Source organism: Zeus faber (assembly GCF_960531495.2).
Source record: "Zeus faber genome assembly, chromosome: 17".
Taxonomy (NCBI): Eukaryota; Metazoa; Chordata; class Actinopteri; order Zeiformes; family Zeidae; genus Zeus; species Zeus faber.
The window spans coordinates 15,944,093-15,961,592 of NC_137204.1; the positions used below are offsets into that span (position 1 = coordinate 15,944,093).

Genomic DNA, 17,500 nt, shown 5'->3' on the forward strand with positions numbered 1-17,500 from the left:
GGCTGGTAAAAAATGTGGACCCCTTATAAATATAATATATTTATAAGTAAATATAAATAAATAAACATATAAAGCATGGACTTCACAAGACCTCTGAAGGTGTCATGTGGTATCTGGCACCAAGACGTTAGCAGCAGATCCTTGAAGTCCTGTAAGTTGCGCGGTGGGGCTTCCATGCAACGGGCTTGTTGCCGGAGCTCGATCAGATTGAGATCTGGGGATTTTCGAGGCCAAGTCAACATGTTGAACTCTTTGTCATGTTCCTCAAACCATTCCTTTTTTGCAGTGTGACAGGGCACATTATCCTGTTGAAAGAGGCCGCTGCCATCAGGGAATACCGCTGCCATGAAGGGCTGTACTTGGCCCTTGTCAAACTGACTGTTCACTTGCTGCCTAAAATATCCCGCCACCTAACAGGCGCTTTTGTAAAGAGATGGGGCAAGATTTGCCAATGCTTTCCCTCAAAATTGCTAGGACAGAGAAGAGAACATTTTTGAGGTTTTGCCAACGATGGTCGATGGGATCAGGACTCTGACTGGGCCGCCAAGGAACATCCATTTTCTTCATTTTAAGCCACTCCAGCCTCACCCTCGCAGCGTGCTTTGGATGTAAGACCCGCTGAAAGACAAACTTCCTCCTCAGTTTAAGCCAGGATCTCTCTGTATTGTGCACCACTCATCTTTTTCAGTCCCTTCAGCTGAAAAGTGTCCCCCTAACACGATGCTACCGCCACCCTACTGTAGTGCGACTGGTGTTGCCTGGCTTACGTGCAGTGTTAGATACTGTATGCATGCTATTTCAAGGCACGGTACATCGAAATGAATGAGAGACCGTTGGAATTCTTTTTCAACCCAGGAACTGATTTGACCACAACATACACGTGAAATATGCATATCTCCGTTGGTAAGTTGTTCAGAAGGACAGAAACTTCATTAAGTTTGGCTTCCAAGTCAAACTAAGTCGCACGCCAGTTGACACTATCCCTGATGATGACCCCTCCAGGACCCTTACTGTATCCCTCCCTTTTGCTTCCAGCAATACAGCATTCCTCCACTTTTCCTTCCTGGAGTTGTTCTGGGAGGCTCTTTCAACCAGGTACCATTGCAAAAGTTAAGACCTGCTGGAAGTGATGTCTCACACTCACCCAGTAGTCACTGTAGGGTTTGGCATACATGGAATGTCTGAAGAATCGGCTCTAGGGACTGATACTCGACCTGGTCCCTCACAATAGTTGCCTGGTCACCCCACAGGTCACCAATGCAATAAAATTGGAGCGACGCCTCCATCCAGGCAAAACACACTGGATATGGCCTTTTATCCAGGAAGGCTGATGTTGATGTTTTTGGCACCAGGCAGAAGACACACTTCCCATTCACCTGATCTCCTCTCATCTGACCCGAGTTTCAGATCAATTCTAGCAGGCAAACAACCTCCTTGAATGATCTGCTTGAAGGCCCTGATATACTTTCAGTATTGGTGATGCGGACGCAGACAGTCGGCATCATATATTTCTCTTCTCCTCTTCCCTATGAACAAAAATACCGCGTTGACCCAAATCTAACACAGCCCTGGTTATTAGACGACCCCCCCTTTTTCAAGACTCATTTTTGTCAAAAGACTTTTTGAAGACCAAATCGTTTTCATGAAGAAAATCATTTTATTTGAGAATAATGAAAATGCAGCTGGCAGTCGTACAGAGTGTGCGAAGATTGATGAACGTAATGCAGAACCAAATTTCACAAGTGCGAGTTCCAAGCGTCGCTCAAGTTGTTTGCACGTCTGAATGAGTCAGTCACACTATGGCAAGTGCAAATGAGTCTGACACACAGGAGCCAGAAGACCCGCCCGCTTCTTTTAAATCAGTCGTGTGGGTAAATCTGGAGGATCGGACGAGCTGTATTGTAGGTGTGTGGAAATAAATTGAAACACTCCTCCTAATGCATGTTCTATTTTTTTTTACTATTAAACCGTATATTGATATATAAAAGTCTAGACACCGAATACAAGACGACTTGTAACCACTTTTTCAGACGTATTGTCGGGAAAAATCTTGTCTTACATTCAGGTCAATACGGTAATAAGACATTCATCATTCATTCAACTACACATATATATTTGTATACACAGCATGCGCACACACACACACACACACACACACACACACACACATACACACACACACCACAATCTGTGCGCTTGTAGGCAAGGACAGTCCACAGGTACACATGGCGTGGACATCTGCGGAGAGGAGTAGATGACGACATTCCCGTGGACCCTTGCGGACACGAAAGTATAATTTGGCCTTCAGCCACGCTTCCTGAAGCCCTTTTTAGAGGACACTAGGACTTACACTGCACACAGGACAGCCCCATAGACAAAGCCTTCGTCTCGACTGCCATTTGAACTGCTGGAGCGGATGCCACTCAGGCACTGCGCTGCTGATTTATCTGACCTCTGCCCATGTCAATGACCTGAGAGTTCCTTTGTTGATCCATCTGAGCTGTTTAACTAAAAAGGGAGGACAGAGTTATGCAGAGCGTGGCCTCAAGTCGCACATTGACAGTTCCTTAGTGTTAAGAAGCATCGTGGTGGAAGCTCTCCAGGATGAGCAGGAGAGGCTCTGCTAAGAGCCATGCTATGGTATGCAGTATCAGGGAGACAGCAGCCCGTTTTGGCCAAAGTAGTGTTCTTTGTTTTGATGCTGAGAAAAACAACGACAACTATGGGATGCTTCAATATGGTCTTTTTCTAGTTCCGCCTTCACTGTGGCAGCACCATACGGGTGAGTCCAGACTGAGGAGCACTCTAACCAAACGACAACAATTTGGTCAGAGTCCATTAACAGAGCCGTACATGTTTATGGAGAGCACGTGCGTGTTGTTCCAGTTAATGTGGGGGAGGCTGAACCCTGGTCACTCCCTCCAGCTCAGAAAGCCAACCCTGCTAAGATGTGCACAGGGGCTAGATAGAATTAATTCATTTGCTGAAACGATAATTAATAATAAACGTAATAAAAATCACTCGCAATAATAAAACTCAGTTGAAGAAAGGGCAGAATTATGCTCAGCAGACGCTGAAGCTTGTTTCTCAGCTATTTAGAATAAAGGTGGTGGCAGAACAGAGCCATGACATGGAGATACACAGAGACGTACCTGACTGTGGAGTTGGAGGCAAAAGGTGGAGCAGAAGTGTAAGAAATAAAATGGAAGACAGTGACTGGAATAAGTGGAATAAGAGGGGATTGAAGATTGAATAGATGAAGTCAGGTCTTATCAACGTTCCACAACGCAAATAACGTTGAGTTTCAATCAGTCGTGCTTGTTATTTGTAACGGCGGGGGATTGACTGAAAATATTATTTCATGGCACACGCTTTGCTGGGGAATTAGAAAGAAATCAAATGCAAATTAGTGGGCGGTTATAGTCTGTTCCCTCAGTGGCCGTGCAAATTAGCAGCACCCTCCGTGATCCCACAGCCACGGCCTCAGAGAGCTGGTTGGTGCGCGTAGGTACTGTAGGAGTAATGGGAGCTGTTGCCTAGGATCACCAACCAAAACAGGGAGCTTCCGGTGACAGATTAAGATAAGATTAAGATTAAGATAAGGCCGCCAACACAACTCTGGTGCGTGTTTAATCGTCGCTGTACTCTGCCGTGCTCATTCTTTTTCTTTGTGTTCCAACCTCTCAGTTAAAATATACAAATAAATACACAATCTCAAAAAGGTTAAAACTGCCAATGCATAGGGAACCATCTTTTCTCAACCTTTTTTTATTTTTTTTTATTTTAACGGACATAATGGATTTTATTCAAGCCCTACAACCACAACTCACCACCATCTGAGGATGTTCCGGTTTGCCCATAGCAGAACATTTGAGGCTCGATTCATTTTCTTCCAATGTCTGTTATGCAAATGATCACATCATGTGGTGTTATAACTCACTAATGTGTCACCATCGAAGCATTTCAACATGTAAACATGCAAATGGAACAAGGCCGAGGTGACACATTTACACCTGCTGTCGAGAGGCTTCAAATGAGGTGTCCTTGTGAATGGCACGTGGGGCGCCCTGGTAACAGGACTCATTGAGAGCTTAGTGGGCAGCAGTGGAGAGGGAAACATTGAATAAGATAAAACTTTATTACTCCCCGAGGGAAATTCAGGAAAATACTGTGTGGTGTGGAGGTGCTGTGGTTTGGGCAGCCAACACCTGTCTTTGGTCTAAGTAATTGGGCCCGGGATGAGGGTGGCTGTACACCTGTTCCTCGTATATCACACACACACACACACACACACACACACACACACACACACACACACACACACACACACACACACACACACACACACGAGGGGAGCCCGTGTCATGAGATGTTTTCCATCTGCTCCAGGCTTGTTCCACCTCGCCCACGCTGTACAATAAAACTGGTACTTTTCAACGCCATCGCCTGTCTCTGTCGGAGGGCCCTGGAAATGCCACTTAGGTGGCGTGTAGCAGGAGGAACTGCCACATACAGAATGATTCCACACGCTGCATCACGGTTTATCTCTCATATATATATATACAGTATATATACACACACTTTATTAGGAACACTATACTAATAATGGGTGGGGCCTCCCTTTTCTCTCAAAACCGCCTCAATTCTTCTTGGCATGGATTCCACAAGATGGTGGAAACATTCCTTTGAGATTCTGCTCCATGTTGACATGATTGCATCACGGAGTCCCTGCAGATTTGTCAGCTGCACATTCATGCTGCGAACATCCCCTTCTATCACATCCCAAAGGTGTTCTATTGGATTCAGTGCTGGCGACTTGGACTGAAGAACATTTAACCCATCGTCATGCTCATGAAACCAGTTTGAGACGACTTTTGCTTTGTGACACGGTGCATTATCATGCTGGAAGTAGCCGTTAGAAGATGGTAAATTGTGGCCATGAAGGGATGCACATGATCAGCAACAATACTCAAATAGGCTGTTACGTTTAAGCGATGATTGATTTGTATTAACGGGCCCAAAGTGTGCCGAGAAAAAATTCCCAACACCATTACACCATTAAACCTGACACAAGGCAGGTTGGGTCCATGGATCCATGCGTTTGACGCCATTCCGACCCTCCATCTGTGTGGCTCAGCAGGAATCGAGATTCATCAGACCAGGCTACGTTTCTCCAGTCTTCAACTGTCCAGTTTTGGTGAGCCTGTGCCCACTGCAGCCTCAGCTTTCTGTTCTTGTCTGACACAAGTGGAACCTGACGTGGTCTTCTGCTGTCGGAGCTCATCCGCCTCCAGGTCCGACGTGTTGTGCCTTCTGAGATGTTTCTCTGCTCACCACAGTTGTACAGAGTGGTTATCTGACTTACCAACCAGCCTGGTCATTCTCCGTTGATTTCTCTTTTCAACAAGAAATTTGTGTCCACAGAACTGCTGCTCACCGGATGTTTGAGGTTTTTTTTGCACCATTCTGAGTAAACTCTTAAGAGTGTCGTGCGTGAAAATTGCAGGAGATCAGCGGTGCCAGAAGTACTCAAACCAGCCCGTCAGCACCACACCAAATATCATGCGACGGTAGAAAAAAAAAGTTTCGTTTTTATTTGTCAGCGCTTATTGAGAGGTTTATTGTTCTCAGCAATTTTTCTTTTCCTCAATACTTTTTTATTCTTGCCAATTTTACAGACCTCAGATTGATATTTAACATTGCTTCCTTTAAGTTTGCATCAAACGGGGTCTTTAAAAATGGCCACCGAGGAGCAATAATATAATACAATCTTAATAATAAATTCTAAATTCTAATAATTTCCACGGAAGGCTGGCCCTCCACTGCCGCCGTCGCCATAACAGTTTATGTTTCCTGGGAACAGCTACTTCCTCATTTGTGTCGTTTGTCGAGTATGTATTTGTGTCCATTTTGATCTTAAATAAATGAAATCCACGGGCCAGCAGAACACAGTAAAATGCAGGATAAGATGATTAAACGCAGTCCGCCTGCTTCAGTGTTTTATCCGCACCCATGGATGTTGCATAAGCGTCTTTAATATTTCCTGGTGTTATGAAATCTAACGTGGCAAATTAAAATGTAGTTTAATTCAAATCGCTGCCTCAGGCGTGCTGCTTTATCACCCAGGCAGCGCTGCTATAAGTTCAATTGGGGTGAGTTTGGAGAAAGGATTAGAAAGAACTGTAATTACCACGCTTTCTATTATCTCTGTCCAAAAACCACTGACAGAATAACAATGATCACAGGCTCGCCACTGGAAAGTCGGTGCCGTGCATCCGTCCACATTTTGGGAGGCAGGCTGACAGGGAGCGGAAATTGATGCATTTTTATTGTGATGTTCGTATTAGAATCGAATTCTATTAATAAATAGAGGGGGCATTCTGACTATCGCTGAAGGGGCGGACTCATGAGTCAATCAAATCTATGCAGTGCGGTCACTGAAATCACGGCCAGTACTGTTCCCTTCATGTTTTCAATTAATTGAATTCATTTGTTGTTGTTGTTGTTGGTGGCAATACTGATGAATCATTATTATGACATACAAGAAGCAAGATGTTTACATGAGTTCAGTACTTATCGTGTGTAGTGTTGGACAAAAGTGGAAGAAGTGTGTGTCTTTCTGTGTGTGTGTGTGTGTGTGTGTGTGTGTGTGTGTGTGTGTGTAAGAGAGAAAGGGTTATTTTACTATCTTCACAAAGACAGGTAACTTTCTTCAGGGAGTTTTCCATTAACCTTTATTTTATTGCTTTTCAATTGAAAAAAGCAGATTATTGTGTACTGTATATTCCTCTCCTCCGACATTTAGCAGTGAATTCTATTACCTTGACCCTGTTTGCCCAAGACCAGCAGATTACAGCAACAATTCAATAAAGCCATAGACTAAAGCTTTTAGAAACGCCCGCCCCCATAACATTGTTGCTGTGTATTGTTTTGATCAGTGCAGAGCTGCTATCTCTGCAGTACTGTATGGATTTTCTTTTCTTTTCACATAGTTGTAAAATTGTAGTTATTGGGCTACATCAAGCAATGTTATTGTTATTATTATTATTACTATTATTATTATTACATAAATTATAATAGTGATATCAATTGTATTATTGTTCTTCTTAATAATAATGATGATAATAATAAAATTATCATCAATTTTTATAATTATTAGTAGTAGTAGTAGTAGTATTCATAAAATATTTTGGCTGACCTGATCTTTTCTTTGATTTAACTTATATAATAAAAAATAGAATAAAAAAACAAAATCCTGATGGGGGAATTTCCAATGGGGTTGTTAATGAATTGCTATTTCCAGGCTTCAGGAAGCGAAAACTCTGAAAAAGTATCAAAATTTGGCTTCACCTAATTTAGGACACTCAGGCGCTCTTGGACAGAGGCTTCCTGCTAAATAACTAAATGGACGGCCTTCATGTGTTTTGGTTGTCTGTGCTACACAGCATCGTGTTGGCCATAATGGCCGGGGGATAATGGCCGGGGGATAAAGCCGTTGAATATTGTGGGACGGGGTCCTCTGTCAGCTCAGAAAGGCAGATGAAAGACACCTGGCATTTGGGGACCTTTTCAAAGCCGAGCGGCACCAGACAGGTGGGGAGCGCCGTTACTCAGCTTTGAATTCAAATAGCAGCAGAGCTTTACGAGTACGGCTGCATCCAAAACAAATGGCTTGTGACCAAATGGAATCTTTTTTGGAAAGTGCCGTAATTTTCACATAGACCCGCTCACATAGACCCGCATGGAGGATACGGCGACGATTAAAGCAACACTATGTTAACTTTGTTGCCTTAAAATGGATGTATCCTTCTACTTTTTACACGAGTTCATATAGGTCTATGAGGCCCCATGAGTTTTTTTTAGCTGAAAATACCGCTCGGATTTTACATTCGAGCCATTCTGACATACTTCTAAATCCATTGCGTTCCTGACGCTCTGTTTCAGTGGGTGGAGTCCCCCCCCTGAGGCCCCCAGTTCTGTGGGCCAATGAGGTTTGAGCACAAGTTGCGGGGTTCTGTCGTTTTTAGTCTGAAAACTTTCATCGATATCACCTTCTCAGTCCACCAAAATCCGTTTCTGAACAAATTTAGAAGCCGAGAAATGAGCAGCCCAGTTGCTGAATCTTCACTCATATTAGATCTACAAGGACTTATTCAAAGGTTTGTTTCCGACTTTTGTTGGGGCGCGCCAGGTTTGTCCGGGACAGGCCTGGAGACACCGCAGCGCGACACGCCGAGACTCTAGGAGGCGGGGGGGTTTTTGTTTCATGTTAACATCTGAAGACAAAATAAAATAAATACAATAAAAACACCCTATTTTATCGGTTTTGGTTTGGAGAAACGCACAGCGGATGGGACGGAGCGGATGACCATATAAAGGACTCCGTGACGGTCTGACGTCAGCCTGTGCAGAAAGTAGAAAAAAACGTTGAAAACCGAGCGTCCAGAGCGTTCGGTTCGGGGCGATTACTTCATCATTAGTTGACCTCATTATTCGACACTTTGGCCACGTCTGTAGCATTATATATATATTTGACAGAAAATAAGGAAAAGCAGGGAAAACTGGTCCCCTTTAAATAACAGCTTCAAAATAGTTGCGATGGTACCTTACCTCTTTCATTCCCAACCAACCCCCCTGAACGCCTGTTCTTGCACTACGCGTGAAAAGTGCGTCACGCTTTACGGCACTGCGTCACTTCCTTGATGTTTGGCTCAGGGTTCCTGTTAGCCGGCAATTACCGCTTTTTTCCCTGGAGCAAATGTATTATAATAATAAAAACTTAAAAATGATATCATTAATAAAACAAAAAACGATAAACTTGCCGGTCAAAATGTCACCCGCACCTCAGCGGGGGCCAGCGGGGGCCAGCGGGCCTCGCTTTCTTCGCCCCCTGGGGGTTTGTTTGACCCTCTGCCTCACGGGTGCGAGCCGATCTGCCAGGCCGAGCACACCTGGTACCTACACCGGGACCCGGGGGCCCCGTCCCCCTCTGCCTCTCTCCCCAAGGGGAGGTCCGCGCAAGGGGCACTGTAAACTAGGTGAACATTGTATCTGCGTTTGTAACACAGACTCTTATTGAAACGTGACCGAAAAGGTTCAAATTTGTCCGGTAAAATAAATTATTTACGGACACCGGGCCGAGTTTTTTGACAGTGGTCATTATGTGCAATTGCACTCAGAAACTGTAGGGCCGCCAAATACCAAAAGTTACATAGTGCCGCTTGAACAGTTTTACCACCAGGGGGCAATATCACCAACGCAAATTTGCTTGATTTACACTAACATTGGCACCCCAGATATATAACCATGTAATAATATAATATAAGTGCCAAAGCACCCAGCATTTGGTTTTAAAGGCTGAATTATATCATGAAAAAGAGAGATATTGTATTGTTGTGTCAAATTAAATTCAAATAAAAATATAAAGTCCTAATTTGTTTCCATTCCAACACACTATTATATTATATTACACACTAATAATATTTGTATGCGTTTCAATAATACCCGCCTTGTAGTCACAATAATTTTTAAAGTCGTGGATTTGATCATACTGGATTTTTTTTATTCCGTTATTTACTTCTCCCTTGTATGAGGAGTATTACAATGTGGAAATGAATTATGCATTGGTAAGTTATAACCCATCCAGTGTCCTTTGCCGTGAAAATTTTATTTTTTATTTAGCTGTAAACTAACCACCTTTATGCCCGGAGCGTCATTTTAATGCTCTTTATCTCATTTCCCCTTCTCTCCTCATCGGGGAGTGGAGGAGGAATTAACCTCCAGTCTTTCAACCTCCTAAAGTGATCAAACCTCATCACTTGTTTTTCGACGATCCATTTTACAGCTTCACAAGCGTAAACTAGATTTGATTTGAACATAACGGTGTAATGGGGTAACATTGTTCTCCAAATCTAATTGTTCGGTGCGCTGCGCGGGGGGGCTTGCTTAAGTCGCCAAACAAAACTGTTAAGATTCGATTTTTTTAATCAAAACATCGCCAAAAGAAATAAATACGGTCGTGTGGATGTTGAATTATAGACAACTCATCCGCAGTCCAGAGCATTATTTCATTTTCTTCTGTCCCCCCCCAGTACAAACAGATTTGTCTGCTTGCAGGACGACTTGAACGAGAGGAGGGGCACGATAAAAAAAAAATAAAATAAAAAAAAGAAGAGGAGCTAAACTTCACTTGCGCATGAATTAAACCCACATTAACACCCTGCACTCCCATTAAAAAGCAGCCTGACTGGGTGGACACTTAACCAGGCGAGGAGCGGATCCACGGCGGCACAGGCCCGCCGACCGGGCAGCCGCCAATTACCTCCTTCCATCTTGACACCGGCTCTGTTTGGAAAGTTAAAGAGTCTTGACATTTACTTTTTTTTTCCTCCCCCGCAAAGTTGAAAGAGCCAATATTTTTCTTTGGGGGGGGGGTGGACCAGGAGGATGACAGACAGAGAGAGAGAGAGCTCCGAGATACTTGAGGAACGAAGGTTATGCAAACACCTGGGAGTTATTCCGGCGAGGATCCTTGTTTCAGGGAAAAAAAATCTCCCGGGCAGGGCTTGTTATTACCGCAACAGATTAAGACTTTAATGGTTTGAGGCGTGCAGCGCTGCTTGTCTGCAACAAAACGTAAGCAGATCATGCTGTGATGCGGCGTGAATAGGGGGTGGCAGAGAGGGCGAGGTGAGGTCCACTTAGAATAAATAACTGATGGAAACTAGGCCTTGCGTTGCAAGATCAAAATGCCAAGGCTGCATTTATTCTGTTAATAAGCCAGGTCCGGTCAGAACAGCAGCTCTATGGTCATCAGAACAGGTTTCCATCAGAAAGGAAAAAACATTAATTAGCAGTGATGCGCGCCGGCCGAGGTGAGGTGGGGGACCCGGGCACCTGACGGATGCCGGGCACACCACTTGCCCGTGGTGTCGGGGAGGTGGAGCAGCTACATTTTGTATGAGCATTATTACTGGACATTTTGACCGGCAAGGTTATAATTTTTATTTTTTATTCTTTAATACATTTTGCTAGGCAAAAAAAAAAACGACCAAAAAAAAAACGTAATTACCGGCTAACAGAAACCCCGAGCCAAACATCAAGCAAGTGCGGTAGTGCCGTGAAGCGTGACGCACCTTTCTCGTGGCTCCAACGCGAACACAAAAGTCACAAGGTGCAAGAACAGGTGTTGGGAGGGAGGTGGGTGGGAATGAAAGAGGTGCCATTCTCCATATTAAAAGTCTGTGTACCGTCAAAATGACTTTGAAGCTGTTATTTTAATGAAAAAAACGTACATAGTGCTGCTTTAACAGAATAGTGGTAAAGCGCAGTAGGAATATTTCCTTGTAACACCTGTGCCGTGGCAAAAGAAAATCAAGGTTGGGAGCACTAAGATAAATTATCTCAAATATGTTGCCGTGAATTCTTGCAGTTAACTTGATTTTTTCCTCAGGGTTCCATTTACCATCTTTACTCTCCAACTATCTCAAGGCGGAGACATTTTTTCACCAAAACACAGAGAGCACAGCAACACAAAGCCCAAATGACTCACCCCCTTACCGCTGACGAGGCCATGAGGCAAAACATATCTTTTTCGCACAAATAAACCGGCCTTCTGCTTTCAATAAGCTTTTCAAAAAGAATGAAAAAGAATAAAAATAATATACAGCAAAATTCAATTTTGACTTTTTTTACTCAGTGACATGTAAGACTCTGACTCTTGTTCCCTCAACTGAATCACGAAACGAACGAAGGGTCACTTGTGTAGAGCCGAAGTTCCAAAAAGAAACTTCCCATCAGTAATAATACTTATAATAAGTGTAATCTTAACCCTTTAACCGTCTCACACGAAGACGCTTTGCAATAAAAAACAAAAAAACAAAACAGCAACTCACCCCTCTTGTCCAGGTTATGCTTGAGAAACCCGTCCTCCTTGCACAGCGTGTCGGCGGCGTGCACGCTGTTGAAGTGCAGGTCCTTCCCGTGCACCACGCCCCCACCTCCGCCTCCACCCACGCCGCCCCTGTAGTCGTCCTGCAGCTTCCCGTCCCCCAGCTGGCTGGGCGTGGAGGTGAGCGAGTGTCCCAGCGGCGAGTGTCCGTCCTCGTCGCAGTCGTAGTCGTCCAGGATGGGGGTCTCCCGGATGGGCACGCCGATGACGGAGCCGCCGTGCTGGTGGGCGCCGCGGGGCCCCCGGAAGCTGTCGCGGCCCTGGGGCCCCAGCAGCACCGAGGGGATGTAGTGGATCTCGTGCGTGGCCTCGGTGCTGGCGCTCTTCTGGGGCACGCGCCGGCGCTTGCACCAGCGGTGGCGGGTGTACAGGATCAGGGTGAAGAGCAGGATGAGGAGGAGCAGAGCGATCAGGCCGCCCTGGACGGAGGGGAGATGGAGAACCAGAAGGAAGGAAAGGATCGGAAGGAAGGAAGAGAACAGAGTGAGAGAAGAGGCAGATAACCGCTGTTCACACATCAGAGATCTGGGCGTCGCAGCAGAAATAAAGACGGATGGAGAGAATTAACAGAAGGTTAAACCGCGCGCGCACACGCGTACACACACACACACACACACACACACACACACTTCAACCACCTCCAAATTCATTAAACCTATTTTGTTTTTTCAATTTTACACTTTAATCTTGCAATCTTGACGAGAGAAAAACCCTCAAATACAGCTTTTACAAATTTAGATGACGAATCAAAAGATAAAAATGCCTCATCTTCTACATGTATACATTTGGGCTGTCCAGCAATCCAAATGACTAACCGCAATTAATCGCATTTTAGATTTACCCATTTGACCCACTAAATAAAGTTTTGTGGTTTGATTCGGCACAAAATGATCTTCATCAAAATGCATTTAATGGAATTTTCAGCAGCCGCTGTCGCTATTTTCCTTCACACTGAGTCAGTCGCTACGACCAACACGCCTGCTGACAAGGAATGCAAATTTCAAATGTGAGAAACAACAACATAAAAAACAGAAATATATAAAAATAATAAACATAAAAAATATGAAATAATAATACTTTTCGTGCAGACCCTCGGCAATTCCTAGGGGACCACTAGGGGGCCGCGGACACAACATGAAGCCTTTCATATTTAATGTACCTTGATTGTTGGTTTTATGCTGTGTATATATAAATATATATTCACTATATACATCGTGTGTGTGTGTGTGTGTGTGTGTGTGTGTGTGGATATTATACAGACGCATGTGGAGAGAGAGCATTACAACCTCAGCAAAATACTGTGACATTTATCTGGCTCCTAGTACAGTAGCGGTCACACACACAACTGTAAACACACACACACACACACACGACATTTCAGCCATGTCGGTGATTTTGGTCCTTGTAGCCGGGGGGCGGTGGGTAGTGGGGGGGGTCTCACACACATTCCAGCGTAACAGGATTGCAACCCCCCCCCCCCCCCCCCAAAACCCCAAGAGCATCATCATGCTTCTGTAAACACACTAAGACTAACTAATTTCCCCCCCTCACAGGACCCTCCAAGCTCCCGATAATACCCTTAAACCTCACATAAATAAAGAAATAACTCATAAAACACCTCCTGTGTCCCACAAAGGATACGATGAGAAGTATTTTATTCGGCGAGACGTTGTGAGTACAATGTATTACGTGATGGAAGACATAAAAGGCAGCAAAGCATTTCACTCCATTTTTTTTAGACCATGCGCTCCACGGTCATGCTCACAACGGCACCGTTATGTCTTGTTTTGTTTTTGTTTTACCTTATAGGCTTTTAGTCAAGTCAAGCCAAGTCAAACTTTATTTATAAAGCACATTTCATACCAGGGCAACACAATGGGCTTTACAGAGAAATACAATCAAAGAAAATACATAAAATGTGTGTGCAACCATGACCATAACAACGGTCAGTGCAGAATAAACTGATCTCACAGCATACGGAGGACACACACACACACACACACACACACACACACACACACACACACACCCCTCAGTCATAGACTAGTGAACAGCAAGGTTTTTAACCTGCTTTTAAAAGTGTTGAGTGTGGGGGCGGTAGGGTGGGGCCCCATCTACTTGGGGCACAGATGCAGAAGGCAGCCTGCCCTGCTTTACAAGGGGCGGTTAAAAGACCACTGCCTGTGGACCCAAAGGTTCCTGCGGGTTTGTTTGTAATGAGCATCGCTTTTATAAACTGAGGTGCAAGGCCATTTAGAGCTTTATGTACAAGAAGCAGAATCTTAAAATCAATCCTAGTTTAAACGGGGAGCCATTATAGAGATCTTAGCACAGGTGTAACGTGTTCAAACACTTTAGTCCCAGTGAGAATGCATGCAGCCGCATTTGGGATTAACTGTAACTGCTGCACAGGGGATATCAGGAGGCCGGTGAATAGGACATTTCAGTAGTCTAATCTACTCTTTATGAATGCATGGATTCATTTTTTTTTCCAGATCTAATTTTGTTATGTGATATGGCTCTTAAAATTTAGATCGCCATCTATGATTACACCCGGATCTCTGGCTTAATTTTTGCTCTCCAGAGACAGAGAACTGAGACGAGCTGCAATTTTCTGTCTCTGAGCCTTTGCGCCAAAGATGAGTACTTCTGTTTTATCTTTGTTCACTTGTGAGAGGTTCTTTGACATCCATGCATTAATATCATTAATACACTGAGTGAGGGAGTGTATGGGTTGTAGGCCATCAGCAGATAGGGATATGTACAGTTGTGAATCATCTGCATAATTATGGTCATTTATTTTGTGTTTCTTTATAATATGTGCGAGTGGGGGCGTATAGAGATGAAACAATAAGGGTCCAAGAATCAAACCTTGGGGCACTCCAGATATAATATCCACTTTTTTTTGAGACAAAATCTCCAATGGACACAAATAAATGCAGATTCTGTACTGTTACTGCTTTAAAAATAAAAATGTACTTACTAACTTCCAAATAAACAAGAATCAATTTATTCTGCAAAGTGCATTTTCATACACAAATAATTTGTCATGGTAAAGATGCACAATTTCCATAAATAAACTTAACAGAGTGAAAAAAAAACCAACATAAAAGTTTAAAATAAATAGCCAAATATTCATAAATAGCCCGATATACAGTATAAGCTAAATTTTTAAAATACATAAATATAAACAATATAATACACAAATATTTAAAAATACATAGAATATACAAAGTGTGATTCTATGCTCAAGTTAAATTATTGGTATAGGTATGAAGGGCAGTGTTTTTCAACCACTGTGCTTTGAGAGCTTGCCGAGAGGTCCCACGAATATTTTTTTCAAATTGCACCAAAAAAACAAAGAAATAATGGAAATGAGCTTATGTGTTGCGAGATCAAAATTGCAAGGCTGCACTAGTTTATCTGTCCCATGACAGGTTTCGACTATTTATTTGAGATTTGGTTCTTGGCGAGTCGCACTGTAAAACGAGTCGTTCGATTCTCTCGAAGACTCTTTGTTCCTTTGATTCAGTTTGTTTAATGTGCAGCGGGTGAGGGAGGACTTCCCGAACGATGAACGAGAGTTAATTATTCTCAGTTTGTGAATTGAAGATTCACTTGCTCGCCCACTCGTTCGTTGGAGTGGCTCCCGGCTCCCCAGTCATTTAAAATAGTTGTTTGCTTCGAACAAATACTTTGTGTGTCATGCATCGGCATTAACAAGCCATTAAAATAAGCACAGCTATACAGTTATCTAACGTTTGTAGTTGTTACCAGGACTGTGGTATAGTGCTGTGATATTATATAATCGTAAAAAACGATGGTATAAATGTTTTCTATGGATTTACAAAATGATTATTATGGACTGTAGTACCGGCTACAGTGTACACTTGTATTCCACACGCAGGCAAACCAGCTCAGTCACGATAGTATGATGAATAAAAAAAAACCCGGGGAGCCATTCGTCACAACGTTTAAAATTCCGGATTCGTGGGGAAAAACAAAGCCACTATCAAACTGTAACTCATGCACTGCCGGGCGTCCATTAATCACCGTGTGCTGAGGTGGGACTCGCCAGCAGCTCGCTCAAAACCGGCGGCGACTGCAGAAATATTTCACAGGGGGTGGCAGATGAGGCCACTGACAATCTTGGGGGGGGCGCGCCAAAAAAAGACAGCGTAACGCACGCCGCCTTTATTTTGTTTAATTCCATAAGGAAACGATAATAAATGGACCTATACAAACCCGCCGTTATTCGTTTGAGCGGCAGACCCTCCTCGCGAGGGGGGCCATTTCCGCCCCGCGTGCACAAATGCCGCCCAGCTCGACCCCTCGCACTCCCGACTGCTCAACGCTCGCTCGTCAAGTTGACTTTTGAAACTGTGGAGGCGGAGGACGAATAGACTGCGGCTGAGAAACGAGCCTAGGGTGCTTCTGAAAAAATAAAAGTATTTTTTCAGAAGCACCCTCTGCTCGTTTCAAAACTTTTGATTGGGTTGGAACCGTGGGGGGTGGACCAGTGAATCTATCAGGGTGGTTCAATATCTCTAACTTTAGGTCTATTACTATGACTGCTAAAATTCCGAATAGTCTCTCCCAATGTAAAAATGTATAAGCGCTATAACCGAAAAGTTCGGTCAACCCAAGATGTACAAAATTCACAGTCATTCAATTCAGAAGCAGAAAATGAAGTCCATTCAACTGAGTTAAAATAACCCAAAATGTCATCCAGTCATTAAACTGGACAATTAACTCCAAAAATGATTATTCCATTCAATAATAATTTAGAATTGATGGTCCTGATTCGATTGATTTTCACATTTTTATGCATTACGACATACTTTACCTCACTTAAAAAAAAATAATGAATGTGAAGGATGACATTTTCAATTTCCCACGCCATGCTCTGTCACAGTCGCCCTCCATTAGACATCCCAACAATATAATAAGCGATTTGCCTTTTTCAATAGCTTTGTCCTTTGCCTTTGTTTTACATCACATGCAACGTTTAAGTCATGAAACGGAGTCCATTTGGCAACTTAGCGCGTTTCAAGAACTCTGATTTATGTGCAAATCATCTGTCTCCAACCGCAGAAAAGGGTCGCGAGTCTGGGACAATAAATCCTCCCGCTGAATTTGTAATCGCAGTTGCAAGAGCCGAGACGGGGCTTTCCAATCTGAAATACGACTGGAAGCACCGGGTAAGAGGGGCTCTTACTCGCAGCCAGATCAATATCTTTGTGATGTGTGAGAGTGTGTGTGCGTGTGTGTGCGCGCGTGTGCACACAGCGTGCTGCATCGCCTAAACCGTTGGCGTTTATCGGGCAGTGCTTCTCAACGGGTCTGGATCCACCGTCATTGAGGGCCCAGACACTGCGTGCAGAACTCGCGGCGACCAAGGCCGACTGTTGCGTCTCCTCGCGTGGCTAAGAAAAAGTTACACCCGAACACAGCGCAAAAGACTACGGCCGACCAACGACATGCCCATTATGCTCTGTGCCTGCGCGACAGGAAATAACTCTCCACACCAGCGGGCGGCTGCCTCACTCA

At 43.9% G+C, this 17,500-nt stretch overlaps 1 protein-coding gene across 1 annotated transcript in view; it reads right to left on the bottom strand.

The window, feature by feature from the left end:
- Nucleotides 1–17,500, bottom strand: part of astn2 (astrotactin 2) — a gene marked incomplete at both ends in the record, with an annotated part of 347,495 nt that overhangs the window by 217,952 nt on the left and 112,043 nt on the right. The window contains one exon of the mRNA XM_080017621.1: nucleotides 11,895–12,369. Coding sequence (XP_079873747.1) covers nucleotides 11,895–12,369 — 475 coding nt within the window. The remainder of the gene's footprint in view (nucleotides 1–11,894; nucleotides 12,370–17,500) is intronic.